The sequence below is a fragment of the Poecile atricapillus genome, chromosome 3 (assembly GCF_030490865.1).
Source record: "Poecile atricapillus isolate bPoeAtr1 chromosome 3, bPoeAtr1.hap1, whole genome shotgun sequence".
NCBI classification, from domain to species: domain Eukaryota; kingdom Metazoa; phylum Chordata; class Aves; order Passeriformes; family Paridae; genus Poecile; species Poecile atricapillus.
Window position 1 is genome coordinate 66,623,015 of NC_081251.1, and position 15,425 is coordinate 66,638,439.

Genomic DNA, 15,425 nt, shown 5'->3' on the forward strand with positions numbered 1-15,425 from the left:
TTCAGATGAAAGAGATCTTAGGATGTCTTCTAAGCCAATGTCTTTCTCCAAGCAAGGTCATAACATAGTGCTTAGGTGTTCATGTGGTCTGGTCTTAACTTCAAACAGTGGAGACTGTATGGCCCTGAGAAAGTTGTTTCAGTGTCTGACTTTCTTTGAGAGTTGAAACTATCACCATCTTCCTATTCAATCACTTGAACAACTCCATTTAGACTGTAAACTCATTTTTTGTTTAATCTTTACTGTCTTTTTTTCAACTTTAATTAAAGCTGCACAAATGTAAATACCTACTTTACCTCCACAGTCAGTTTCCCCAGCTGTGGACTGATTTTTTTTTTTTTTATTTTATTTTATTTTTCTTTAGTGTTTAGATTTGACAGCAAAATGGAGACCAAACTGAAGCTTTGTTGCTCTGCCTGAATTCATGAATCTCATCTGGGTCCTGTCATTGATAATATAATCCTATGCAGGTTATTTTCAAGAATGTCTGAATTTTTGCTTGAAGAGTTACTGCTGCTACATTTAAGCACTTTCCTTGTTTTGTACATAGCTTCTTCTACACTTCTGCATGAATGTAGAAAGGACATGTCTCTAAAACTGGTGGAATGTCCTGGTTTTGATACAGGTTGTCATTACTGAGGCCAGTAGTATAAAACTACCTGCAGAATGGAGCCTTTCTCTCTCTTTTTTTTTTTTCAAATTTTGTCACTTGTCTGAGGAAAAGGATTTAAGCTTTAATAGAAGGCTATTCTTGCTTTGCACTACAAACTGCATTTTCACTACCCCTCTGTGGAGAGGAAGCATTGTGATATTTGAGACTGAGCAGGTGGATCAGGAAAGCTGCTCCAGTCAGAACAAGAAAGCTGTAAGAAGAGATTGGCCTGAGGAAAGTAAATGGTAGCATTTCCTTAGTAGAGGGAAATGGGACTGCAGTTCATGGAGAAGTGTGTGGGTTAGTTAAGCTAGTCATGAAGCCCTGTCCTAATTAACCCAAAAACTTTTATTTGGAAAAATATGTGGAAGACAGACAAACAGCAATTTTTCAGTTTAGCATTTTCTGATGTATCTTAACTGCAGTGCTACAAAAATATGAACTATTCCAAGTTTCCAGAGTTTTGTTTAAACTGTGTCAGGACTGTTTAGTTATATCAGCTCCTTATATTGAACAAATCTTTGTTCCTCTATAATAATTAATCTGTGGGGAATAGTTTAAGTCATTCCTAAAGACCCAGTACTTGATGTCACCGCAGAACAGGTGGATGCTCAAAGAATGCTGTGGAAAGCCCATGCTGGAGCAGGCTCCTGGCAGAAGCTGTGGCCTCATGGAAGGGCCCATGTTGAAGCAGGTTTTCCTGACAGGCCTTGGGACCCTGGGGGGAATCCATGCTGGAGCAATCTGTTTTGAAGGACTGCACCCCATGGAAGGAACTGACACTGGAGCAGTTAATGGAGCCCAGGGGAAGAGCTCATATTAGAGAAGTTTCTGGAGGATTGTCTCCCATGGGAAGGACCCCACGCTGCTGCAGGAGAAATGTGAGGAGCCCTCTCCTGAGAGGGAAGGAGCAGCAGAGACGTGTGATGAACTGGCTGCAAACCCCCATTTCCCATCCCCTGCACCACTGGGTAGAGGAGGTAGAGAAAATTGTGAGTAAAGTTAAGCTCAAGAAGAAGGGGGAGGTTGGAAAAGGTGTTTTTAGCATTTAGGTTTTTATTTCTCATTATCCTACTCCATTTGTTTGGTAGTAAACTAAAGTAATTTACCTCAGTCAAGTCTGTTTACCCATGAGAGCAACTTGTGAGTGATCGCTGCCTGTTCTTACCTCAACCTGTGAGCCTTTTGTTTTATTTCCTCTCCTCCATCCAGCTGTGGCTGGGTACAGTGGCTTTGGTTGGCACCTGCTGTACAGCCAGGGTCAACCCACCACACAGGCGAACTACTTTGCTTGAGACTTAAATTGCTGTTTTCGATGGTACTTTGCCACAAGATCCACAAAATCACTGCTCTCTTGTATTTAATAGTTTAAGGAGCAAGACCTTTCTGTCAGACTGTCCACCAGGATGCCATTTTGTTTCATTGAGTTATTTAAGCACAATTAGATGAAATGACTTGTAGTTCAAATGGTTATGGTGGCACTTGGCATATGGATGATAGAATAAGTGTGACAATAATTTATATAATTTTTATGAGTTTCAGAAGTTAGAGAATGTAAGCTGCTGTTGTTATTTTTTTTTAATTTAGAAAAGACAATATATTTTCATTTGTTAAAACAAGTTAGAAGATATCTTACATCAGTTTATGGTCTTGCTTCTAACTTTTCATGAGGAATGCTAATCACATTTCTATTAAAACATATTTGTCCAACAATCTTACATTTTGCATTTTTCAAATAGCAGAGCTTTTTGTTTTCAGCCTGCATATACAACTGCAGCCACACTTTAAACACACTAAAGTTAATCTCTGTTAAAAAGGATTTGCTATGATCTGCAATATGCTTCTACTTAGAACAAGACTTAACTTTTTAAATCTCCTGCAAAAAGGTTTCCTTCATAATTGTAAAAAAAATTTGTGAAAACCAAAATACTAAAACAGTGTACTAAGAGATTTAATAGGTTCTGCAGTTGGGTAGTTTACACTACATTAGGACTTAGTATTAGTTTAAAAACAAGTACCCTTCCCTCAGGCTACTGTCACAATTTGATTGTATCTTTTACCCAAAGACCCAGAATTTTTCAAGAGGTAATACTACTTCCTCTGTCCAAATCCCAATTTTGTAACAGTTCCAGTAGTTAGAGAATTATAGTTGTCTTATTTAACTCCGGAATTCAGATAAGGTTTTCACACTGTATCAAACACAGAAAGCCTTTCCTTTTGACATGGAAAGATATTCCTGTATCATTGAATGTAAATTTACAAAAGAAAGGCAGTGGTTCTGCATGGTTCTCTGAGGTACTTTGATTTTCCTCTGCTGCCTGCTCTTGGGGCATACACTCTTTTTATCCCTGTATTTGAGTGGAGAGAGGATCAAAGTTGTGGTGGTTCCCAGTTCATGATTTTGACTAAATAAGTGCCCTGAGCAGTCCCATGGGACTTGATGGTATTACTGTATTTAGATTGAACTTGAACAGCTGCTTGATATTTAACAGAATGTTTTGGGTCTGTGTTTCTCCAAAATGAGATTATAGCATGAGAATGTGATAAAACAGTGCTCTAGCAAATAAAGATCTTGAAAATAAAAAAGGAAAGTGGAAATCATAACACAGGACTTTGATGAACCCCACCTTTCTTGCATGGTGTCAAATTCAAGAGAGACTGGAATGCTGGAAAAACCATGTCCCTGACGAAATTGGATGAGACATGGTACCCTAAGATATTTTTGAAATGGCAGTGAAGTCCTGTCCTTAGGCAAAGACTATTTTCTATTATGCAGTTGGCTGTGATTTTTTTCCCCCCAACCTTGTCTTATTCTACCAGTTTACCCAAGAAAACTCTCATAATCCTCTTTACTCCCTAGCCTTATGTTAAGAGGTAACAGAATAGAGCTGCCTGTGCATAGTTTCAGTCCATATGTTTGAGGACGGTTTTGCTCAAATTCAGCTCCCTGGCCTATGTCACCTCAGTGGCTGACTGTTCCTGACTCAGTGCACAGACTGTTCCACCCAGGCTTTATCACATACTGCAGTGTTATCATTTTCTCAGGCATTACCATTCACCACTCTCAATTGCTCTTTTTTTGGTCATCCTTCACTTTTTTCCTGATCCTTCACTACATGCTCTTAATGAAATGCCAGTGCACTGCTGTCTTCCTCTGTTCACAATTTCCCACTGATCTGTACCTTCCTTACATCTTTTCCACCTACTCTTCCACTTAGTAAACAGATAAAAGAGAATATTGGAAGTTAAGGGCAATGGGGTTTTTATTGTTGAATGCATTAATTTCAGAACCAAGATTTTCCTATCGTTTGATAAGAAGACCTGGGGAAAAAAATGTCTTAAAAATACAACACCAAAATCCTTTAATCTCATGACTGTTGCAACCTCATGCTTGAAAATGAAGCATCTTGTCTTACAGAAGCCTCCAGCGGATTTTGATCTTAACCCATTTTTTCATGGAAAACTTCCTAGAACCACAGAATGGGTAAAGTTGGAAGTGGCCTTAGAAGATTGTGTAGTCCTCCACATCTGCTCAGACCTTGAGCAGGTTGCTCATGGCATACCCAGTTTGATAAAAAATTCCACACTCTTGTTGGAAAACATGTTCCAGTATTTGACCACCTTCACTGTAATTAAAAATAAAGTTAAATTTTATTTTAAAGAGGAATTCCTTGTCTTTGCATTCTTACATTGATTCCTAATCCTGTCACTTGGCATCTCTGAGAAGAATGAGTGTCTTTAGCCTACTCATCAGTTATTCTAGACATTCTGCTTTGACCCCCCTCCCATACTCCTTCTCTTAAGGCAAAAACTTTTGCTCTCTTGTTCTGGAGTCCTTGTGCTCTCTGTAAAATCAGAGGAGACTTAAGTCTGAGATCCAAGACCCCTGAGGGGTTTTGGTAGCTCTGCTGTTCATAGTTACCCTTTTTCTATTCTCTTCAACTACTCTGTGTTGCCATAAAAAGTGCAAAGTACTTAAGATTAAAAGGTTGCTTTCCTGCAAGGGGCTTGCATGTGCTGTAGCTGTTGCTGTGATGCTTTCAGGGAAAAACAAGGAAGCTGGTGTTTCGAATGGTATCTTAGAAGACAGATGACCAGAAGGTCATCCATCCATTGCTAATCAGTACATGCTACCTTAGTATTTGTTTAGTGACATCTTAATGGGTTCCTAACACTTGTTTTGTTGTCTCTTGCATTTATTCCACATTTTCTGTCAGGCTGCCTCTATCCTAACAATTTCTTTTCTTCAGGGAGTGTCTGTCAGATATACTTCATGGCTTGAGACATTAGGGCAGTGAAACAGCTGATGTGACTTTACAGATTCTTTGCCTGTTAGAAAACTAGCTTGTTTGAAATTCAGATTAATTTCTCTTTCCAAACAAGCTGTCCTTGTCATTGCTGTTAGGTTATTGAATTCTAAATGAACTTCTTGCATAGATAGAAAGATGTAACTTGATGGATGTAAAACTTGAGATTTTTTTTTTTTTTCCTTCACAAAGCACCTGGCTTTTGATGCCATCACTCTTAGCAAACAAACTTATTGTAGGATTTTATGGCAAAAGGTCAGGTCCATTCTGACCTTCCTACGTAGTAACTATCATTTAACAAGACAAAGAATTAAAAGCTCTGTACTTAAATATGCTTTTCTGATTTCTGTTCTTCCTCCTCTACCACCCAAAAATATTTACAGACCCAGGCACTCAAATTTCAGTTACGTTTATGTTGTCTTTCACATTATGAAAGCTTTAGTTACTGGGATAAACTGCAAATCTCACTGGTCATCTGCAGTGGATCAAGAAGGAAGTTTTCCTACAATGAAAACTTTCACAAGTGCCTCTTACATTTATACGTATGTTTTGTAGATTCTTTTCCATAGTATTTTCTTTGTCCATTAATTATAGGAAAGGAAAGGGGATTCAGAGGAAGAGAAAGTCTGTAATTTCCATGGTGTTTTTATCTGCATTCTGGGTCACAAATTGAATCCTGTCCCTCATCTACAAGTTGGCATCAGTTTCCAGCAAGGTGTGGAGGTAAACAGCCCTGTGCTGGTACTGAAGAGGTGTAGCCAGATGCTTGAACTCACCTCTGTCTTTGCTATTTTTTATCTGTTTGCCCTAATCAATATTTGATAGCATAATTGTAAGAAGAGAAGACCAGCTGTTCAGTGTGAAAAGAAACAAATAAAATTGGAATGGTTTTTTGGCTCTTAAGTGCGAAGTGTCCTAAAGTACCTTATTTAAAATGGATGCTGTTGGACATAACACTGAAGGAAATGCCAAGCTGTGGAAGAATTTTGCACTGTGAAATTTATGAGTGTATATCTGGCTGCCTGTCATGTTGATATAAATCAAGATCTGACATTTGTCTAAAATAAGGCTCTAGATGTAGCAACAAATCCTTAATTTTCCTTCTATTTTTCATCTACTTAAGCCCTCTGCAATTTGACAAATAGATTTTCATTGATTTTTATATTTGAAAAAGACTTAGCTTGTATAAGAATAAACAAAAAAGTATATTCTGATTTATCAAGGATTTTTCATCATTCACTACAGACTGGGAAACATTAAATATGATATTAGAAATAGGTGCTGTTAGCAATAATGCAGTCTCTGGAATGTATCTGAAAAAGTCCACTAATAAACTAAGTTGAAGGCAACTATCTGCTGAATTCAAAACCAGCAGATTAATGCTAATTTTATCAGACTTTGGTCAAACGGCGTTCACTTCAGTAATCATGGGCTTCATAGCAGGAACTAATTGCCTCAATCTGAAATTAAAAACAGAATAAAGACTTGCACAGTCTAGCTCTAAAATTTCTCTAGGCTGCCAGGGCAGAGCTGACTCATATTCAAGTTGCCATTGCCCAAAGCCCCCGGGTCCCTTCCTGCAGTGTTGCTGTCCAGCCCCTGTTTCCCAGTCTGTCCGCACATCCAGGGTTGCTATGTCCCAGGTGCAGAACCCAGCAAACTTCACACAAGTGATGAGTGCCCAGTCCCTTCACTTGCCCAGGTCTCTGCAGGGCCTCGCTGTCTTCGACGGAGTCGGCAGCTTCTCACAGCTGGTTATCACCGGCAAGTCGACAAACTACCTTCTTCGGACAGGTTCCTGAAGCTGCCGCAGAAAGCGGTGCCTGTTCCCTCGAAGCCAAACCTTTGCCCGCAAAGGCATTTCACGCCGTTCCTTTGGCTCCTCGAGCACGAAGCGGGCGGCGGGGCCGGGGCCGGGCCGGGCCCCTCGGGCCTGAGCCTCCCTCGCGGCCCCTCCCGAGGCCCGCGGGGTCGCCCGGCAACGCGGCGGACGCGGCGGCACCGACCCGCGGCCATGGCCTCCAAGATGAGCAAGAAGAAGGAGGCCTCCCGCCGCACCAGCACCTCCTCCAAAACGTGAGAGCCCCGGAAGAGAGGGAGGGTGGGCGCGGGAGGATGGCAGCCCCCGCCGGCCGGCCCGACAAGGGCGGCGGGCCTGGAGACGCCGCCGTGCCCGGCCTGGGCTACAGCGGCCGCCTCCGGGGCCGGCTGGGAACTCGCCCCGAGGCTTCCCCGCCTCGGCCCGGGCGGTCGCCGAGGGCGGCGGGCACCTGTGCTAGGCGGCCCAGGGGCCGTGGCACCGGCCGGACACGGGTGTGTGAGGGCAAACAACTTGTGCTAAGAAAGTTCACTCGCTCGTGTGGGTGCTTCGTTAAAAGCGGTTTCTGAAGCGGAGGTGGGGGTTGGCTGTTCTTGGGGTTTAGTTTGTTTGTTCAAACTGGAGGCCCAGCTCGTAGAAGTTGTCCTCCCTCCCTCCCTGCTGAGGACCTGGGGGCACTCCTGTATATTTTCATCGGGTAGAGGAACCAAACTAGCTGCAGTTTTGGGGGCGAAGCGATTAATAACTGTTAGAGCACATCAGTTTCACTTACAGACGGGAAAGACAATTCCCAGTGTCTGGAAGGTTTGCTTTATGTTTTAAAGAATCTGAGGAATGCAAGTATGTTAAAAAAAAAATAATTCTTCGTATTAATTTCTTAAATATTTCTGTGTAAGTAGCATCTCTTGAGTTATTTTTAAATGACTTGCTATTTGCTGGGTGTTTAATGTGAATTTTATATTTCTGTGTGTCTATTTCTTCCTGAAAAGACAAATAAATTGAGAGCAGTGACATCCACTGTCATTGTTTTGACTTGTGAGTCCTGTTTCTATGGTGTTAGCAGCTTTCTCATCCTGATGTAAGCCTGAATGGCGCTGTCAGGATTCAAATGAAAAAGATATCTCATGTATGTGCTTATGGCCTCTGCTTCTTTTTTTTTTTTTTCTGCTATAAATGAAGGTTTAAGTTGTATCATTTATTTCTCTCCTGAAATCAATCTCAAATACCCCTTTGTGTTTATTTCATATCTAGTTACACAGCCTTTACTACACAGCAGTTTCTTAGTTCATATTTTCATGTTTCTATTTTATATTTCACACCTTGATTCCCATTTTGCTAACTTCTCTGTTGTAGCCTGCCAGTATCTAGCTCCTTCTCCCCACTACACCCTTTGCTTTATAACTCTGTTGTTGTTTTGGCCCCAGCCATGCTGTCCTTCATATCTATTGCTTCAAGCAGTTTATAAATTTTTTTTCTGATGATATCAGAAAGCTATCAGGGACATTTTTGGTTGTTAGCTGTTGGAGAAAAAAAAAAAGGAAAGTTATTTTACATAAGGTGAAGTAGCTTGGAGATATCCTAGTGGTGGCATAGTGATTTTGCTTCTTCTGTAGTCTAGTAATATGTTACAGTAACCTAATTGCAATGCAGAGCCATAACAATAACAATATATAAATAGTTTGTATCCTTTTTTCATTATGCCTATAACTTTTGTTTTAGCTGTAGCATTTATTTTGGATTTATCTTGTGTTAAACTATTGTGATGCAGAGCGCCCCTGTTGTAAACATTTATTGGTCATTCTGAAATTTTACTGAGGCCTTTTGGATGAATGGATGAAAAAATGTAGATTTAGGTCCATGCATGTCTTTCCAAGCTCAGCAAATGACCTGATAAGCCTTGACTAAACTGTCAGGAAAGATTTTTCCTTTGACATTTGTTGAGCTGTAAAAATTAATTTAAATCAAGAAAGGCTATTGACAGTTGATTAAATTTTTGTGTACATAACTTTTTGTCATGAAAAAAAAATACTGAAGTAGACCCATTTTCTCATGAAGCTGTAGAGATTAGTGCTATAAAACAACTGAAAAATTTATTTCAGCCCTTGCTATGTTTTCAGTCATATTGTTTTGCTCTGTCAGTTTTAAGTGAGTTGATCAAATGTATTCTACTACAGAATTTAGTCTCAGTAACATCTGCACCCTGCTGAAAATCCTCATGCATCTTAGTGTGTGCTCATCAAAAATCTGTATGAAAACCTGTTGTTTTAGAACTTAGTGGAAATTGTTGGTAATTTGGAACTGAATATAGTGGGACTAAAAATTTCCCCTTGGAAACACTTTTAACATCTTGAATAGCCTTTCTTCTCTCTAGTCCTTGTTTCCCAGGTGGATTGGAATTTATATGCCAAACTCAGCATCAGAAGATATTTTAGCATTTTTAGTCCCTCTGAAAGGATTGAAGCATTGAAAGAGTTCCTCCTTTTCTTTAGTTGTGCTGTATGCCAAAGGTCTCCAAACCTTTTTTATTGCACAACCCAATTAGTCAAAAGTTTTTGAGTGCACCCTTCCTATATATGTGTGTTTATCCCTTTATCAGTTATATGCACACACTACTCAAGCTTTAATGTTTTTTTTTTTCTTGTGTGCACTGCCTGCTTTGGAGACCACTGCTATAAACTACAGAATTTCTAGGGGAGACAACAAGCAACTAGGCAGTTCAAATTCTGATCTGCAGCTAGTAACATTTATAGGGAGCTTTTTCTTTGGATTAGGCTTATTGGTCAAAAGTTAGAGCCACAGGCTGTGGTGATTTATACAAAATGGAAGCTATATGTAATTTTTCAATTTTCCACAGTTTCCACTTCTTTCCTTTGTCATAGGATTTTGATGTCAGAACGGTGGGAATGCAACAGATAGCAGGCAGATGGATATGCTATTTCTTTATTTGGAAATGGAAAGATGCTGTATAATGAGAAATATCTGTATTACAGTAAAGATCTAACACAGATGTAATTTCAGTCTACAAGAACAAGATACAGACATCATTCATTTCCTAGAAAGTACAGTTTTAGACCCAAATTCAGAGAAGATTAAATTTTCTGATATTCTGTGTCATTGTCAAGAACAATCAAGAGTACTGAGCTGGTTCTGCAGGATAAAATGCTCTGCTCAGGCATAAAATGAATAGTATTGATGCTCTTTATAATTGCTGTTTATAATTGTTGAGAAAAACTGCTGAACATGGTGATAAAAAAACTGTACTGTGATTCATTCCTCATTTTATTTGGTAAATCATGTGTTGAACAGGGTGCTCTATGTTTCCTTGGGTAATGATTTTCTCCTAATACTAGGCAAGTGTTGGTAATGATTATGAATGTTTTATCAAAGGCAATTTACCAAGCCTTTTTTTGAATGGGTTGTGGAAATTAGAACTAAATCTTATACATGCACAGTAAGATTGCAGCTGTGTTCATTGGAGATATAATAATTACTTCTTAGAGATTTGGATTTCAATAAAGCTGATACTATCTCTCACAGTATCCTTCTGGACAAAATGTCTCACACACAGCTGGATAAACATATCATGGGTGGGTGAACAACTGGCTCATGGGTAGGGCATGAAGGGTGATAGCGAATGGGGTGACATCAGACTGGCCAACTATTACTAGTGGGGCTCCACAGGGCTCCATCACATTGGCCCTGTGCTCTTCATCATCTTTATAAATGGCTTGGACTCAGGACTGGAAGGGACACTAAGCAAGTTCAGAGATGATATAAAATTGTGAGAAGCTGTTGACTCCCTAAAAGACAGAGAGATCCTGAAGAGAGACCTCCATTTCTTCTCTCTCAAGAAATTAGAGAGATGGGCAATCACCAACCACATGTCTTAACAAAGACCTGTGCCAGATTCTGCATCTGGGATAGGGGAACTCGGGATATATGGACAGACTGGGGAACGAGAGGCTGGAGAGCAACACCTCAGAAAGGGACCTGGGAGTCCTGGTCAATGGCAAGTTGAATATGAATACAACACCATGGAGGGCCAGCTGTGAGAAGAAGCCGTATGAGGAGCGGCTGAGTCCACTTGGTCTGTTCAGCATGGAGGAGACTGAGAAGAAACATCATTGCAGTCTTCAGCTTCCTCTCAAGGGGAAGAGGAAGGGCAGGCACTGGTTCCCTGCCTGGTGACCCATGACAGGACCTGAGAGAATGGCATGAAGTTGTGTCAGGAGAGGTTTACACTGGATATCAGGAAAAGGTTCTTCACCAGAGAGTGTTCAGACACTGGAACAGGCTCACCAGGGAAGTGGTCACAGCTCCAAGCCTGAGAAGTTCAAGAAGCATTTGGACATCATTCCTGGGCACATGGAGTGACTCTTGGTCCTGTGTCCTGTGCAGGACCAGGAGTTGGACTTTGATGATCCTAGAAGAATCCAACTCAGAATATTCTCTAATTCTCTTTGGTATCTCTGTTCATTCTGTTAGCTAGCTTGTTCAGGATGTTTGAGACAGAGACAATTACTGTAAAAATTTTGTGTAAATCTATGGAAACTGAAATGATGCAGTTACATTCCTGTATTTGAAAGAGAAATGGATATTTGAAGCCTGCATGAGAAAATGTTGCCTTGTAAGTTTAGTATTCTGTTGTAATTGCAAGATAGATTTTCTGGTTTATTTTAGAACAAAACTTGCAGTTGCAAGGACAAAAATGTTAAACATACTTTCTCTTTTGATTAACACTGTCTTTCTGATAATAAACATGACTTGTTTTTATATGTCTGTAATGATCAAAATACTAAATGGAAATATAAGTAATATAAAAAAGAAGATGACTAATTTTTCTTTAAACAATTTGTAAAAAAATCCTGAAAGCTGTCAGGATTAGCTTACCAAAAAGAACTAGTGTTGCAATTTCATTTGTTGTGGATAAAATTAGTGCAGAAATCCTCTGAGAGTAATGTGTACAAACTTCTGTGCAATATACTTTGATCACCTTAAAATCACTTTTCTTAATTTCTAGTGAGATCAGGCTTCTTTTTTTTTTTCCCCACGGGTGTTTAGAACAGTCAGGACAGTACATCTGCACTGTGGAAAATCAATCAGAATTATGGGTGGATATATTGCATTGTTGGAGTGGGACTTCAGAAGCATATGGAGAAGGCAGGAAAATTCCTCTGGACTTGCTAGCCAGACTTCCCTTGGGTCTCTGCAAGATACTCCACTGGGTCTCTCTTCATTATTGCTTTCTAATTAGATAGCAATTCCCTCAGGAGCTAGGCAGCTGCTGGAGATGATGGGCTGAAGAGCTCAAAGAACTGCTGCCCTTATAGCTTTTCTTAATTGCACCATTAGAGGCTGCTGAGAATCTGATCTTTTCCAGGTTTCAACAGCTATAGTGAATAGGAATTGATGTCTTTGGTGGCAGTGAAAGAGATTCTGGATAGTAAGAGTGGATAATGAATTAAAATGCTTTTAAATTAATTTGATGAAGCTCTATGCCATCAAGCCCAATCTTCTGAATTAAACTTAAGCCATCAGCATCTATCTTAATTAGGGTTTGGGCTATTAGGGACGAAAGTCAAGAGTTAGTGGTTGGTGCCAAGAGAGGCAGTGATTTAGGGGCAATTGTGGCACGTCACCAATGTATATAGGGGAAAGTCAGAGCAGTGCTGGAGTTCTTTTTAAAGAGTTCAGTAACTAATACTTGCTGCTGATGTATCCTTAAGGACCAGAAGAGACAGATTGAAGCCTGCAGTGGCTGGAAGAAATGATTTTTTAGCTGTGTGCCTGGTTGATTGCAGTAAGTAGCAGGTTGCTGCACTGATGCCTAGGATTACCTAATATTTGTTATCAAGATTAAAGGATGGGACAATAAGAGCAAAAAAAACCCAGTGAATTAAAATTCAGTGGCATTGCTAGTTCATTCTTCAGTTCCCAAATACCTAGGATAAGGTTTCAGCCATGGCTTGTGATTGAGGTTTTATCCACTGCCAGAATGTGTTCTTTAGGTTTGGTAGTTCAGAGAATATAGACTGACCAGATTAATTCTTTTATGTTTTGAGTTTGTTAGGTAGGCTGAAGGTTGAGAATGGTAAGAACTAATGACTCATGGATAAGAGCATGGTAATTGAACTTGAAGTTTTTAGTGTTGTGCTGGACCTCTCATGTTGATTAATATCAGTTTTAATGGGCACTAAAAACTTATGTGGAATCAGTGAAGAAGCCCGCAGAAAAGGAAACCACTGAAGATTATATAAATGCATAGCAACTACATCAAGCTTGGAAAGTGCTTGAGCTCTATTCTTAAAAATACTTAGAGACTCTGAAAGTATTTGAAAAATACTATATGCCTTCATGCTCTTTGCAGGTTTTTCAGTTGCAGTGTTGTTTGAGACAAGGTATTGGGCTACAGTTCACCCATTCTCTCATTCAGTACTCCTGTCCTCTTTTTTGTGGTCCAAGGGGGTAGCCCAGTGGTATATCTTTGACTTGCAGCATGTGTTACAACGTGTTGTATTTGAGAGAAGAGGTTCTGTATTATCAAAAAGCCGATTATATTTATATGTAGGTGCTTTTGCTTGTTTTTGACTGTTCATGAGCTACAGCTGGAATTGAGTGTGACTTCTGCTAGAGACTTGAAACAGAGTGAATGTTTTGGACAAAAGACATTGAGGATACTAGCCCTGATTTTGCAATTTTTTTAATATGTGTACCCATTTTATGGTTAATTCTGTCCAATTTATTGGAAACTGGGCTGTCATTAAAAATCTAATTAGTTTCAAGTGTCGGTTTAACCCCATCTGGCAGTTCTGACCCACACAGCTTGCTAGCTCCTCCCTAGCAGGATGAGGGCAGGAATCTGGGTAAAAATGCAAAAACTTTTAGGCTGAGATGAAGACAGCTTAATAGGTAAACAGCAAAGCAAGAAAAGGAATTTATTCACTGCTTCCCATGGACAGGCAGGTGTGCAGCAATCCCCATGAAAGCAGGGCTTTTTTTTACCATCATATGTAATGGTGACTTGTGAAGACAAATGTCATCACTCAGAACATCTTTAACTTCCTTCTTTTTCCTCCAGCTTTTAGTGCTCAGCATGACAATGGTAAGGAAGGTCTCTTTGGTCAGTTGGTGTCAGGTGTCTGGGCTGAGTCCCTTCTGGTCCCTTCTTGTGTACCCCCAGCCTATGTGCTGGTAGAGCCATGTGAGAAGCAGAAAAGGCCTTGACTGTGTAGTCACTGCTCAGCAATAACTGAAATTTCGCTGTGTTATCGACAATGTTTCCATCACAAAACTAAAACACAGCCCCCCCTACAAGCTGCTCTGAAGAAATTTACTTCAATCCTAGCCAAACCCCATACAGCTTGTCCTGGAGTGACTTTATGATACTGGTATCCCCAATCGTCTGGTTTATGTTATATATTAAGTTCTGTACCTTTAAGACTGGCTCTGAGAGCAAGGGAGGGGGAAAAGAAGCCGCAGTTTGTGTTAAAGAAAATATAACTCCCACACATCTCGCTTCTGGACTGTGTTGTCTGCAGCACAGACAGACAGCGGGACAGAGCTTCTCCCTGGCTTTTAGTTAGTTTTAGCTAGCTGAGGCAGAGGAATTCCCCGGACCTTTGTTTTTTTCCTTTTTCTTGGATCTGTGCAAGCCTGCTCTGGACTGAACACCCAGCCAAACCCCGGGAGCTCAAGCCTGTGGCCCACCGGGGCCTGGGCCTCGGCACTTTTCCAGCGCCGGAGGGACTGATAAAAAACTGAGCGAGCCGAGCTACACCACATAAAAAGGACTTTTCTTCCTAGATTTGCCATCCCATCGAACAGCAAGAGGTTTTATTATTTAATATTATTCAATTTTCTGTTAAATAAACAGCTTTTTCCACTTCTCTCCAAAGAAATCTTTTTCCCTTTCCCGGACCAGTTGGTGGGGAGGGGCATTTCCCTGGGGAAATCCCCATTCAGAGTTTTCCTCCCTAATTTGCCCTAAACTAAGACACAGCTACTCACTGGACTTTGCAAGGAAAGGATTTATATGAAAAATGTTAAAGTTTCACTGCATTCCTATACTGCTTTACAGTTGTAACTGGTAACATATTACAAGATTTCATACTCTTATTACAAAGTTGATTTTTGATAACTCAGGAGTCTCTTCTGTCTTAAACAGCTTGGTCCAGATACTTTCTAATCAAAGCCAGTTAAGGCTTCACAAGACTGTAAGAGTATTCTCTTGAGCTACAGCTGTTATTAATCTCCTGTTTGCAGCTACTGTCCTGACAAAACTGGGGATGTTTTGGGATCATGGTCTCCTTTAGCATGCTGTTGATTGCAATCCAAAGATAAACAATTGTTTTAGTTTGAATGGCTGTCTGCATCCTTTTGGAAGGCATTTCCTGATCTGTCAAATAATTTAGGCACAACATAAATCTGTAATGGCCCAGGATTCCAGGACATCCAGCTTCATAACTGAAGGGAGCAGTATGTATGTACCTTAAAATTTAACCATCTGAAACACTGAGCAAGTGGTACCTTCCTACACATACTTACTTTCCCCAGACACAGCAGTGTTAGTGAATAAATGTTTTGTGATCTTAGGTTCATGATTGTTCTTCAGAAGTTATTTATTGCATCATTGAGCATCTGCAAGCTC

The 15,425-nt window shown here is 40.2% G+C and overlaps 1 protein-coding gene across 1 annotated transcript in view; it reads left to right on the forward strand.

The window, feature by feature from the left end:
- Positions 1-4,132: 4,132 nt before the first annotated feature.
- The window catches only part of ADGB (androglobin), a 108,410-nt gene continuing 97,117 nt past the window's right edge, over positions 4,133-15,425 (forward strand). Inside the window, 3 exon segments of the mRNA XM_058835712.1 lie at positions 4,133-4,136; positions 6,662-7,272; positions 10,703-10,839. Coding sequence (XP_058691695.1) covers positions 4,133-4,136; positions 6,662-7,272; positions 10,703-10,839 — 752 coding nt within the window.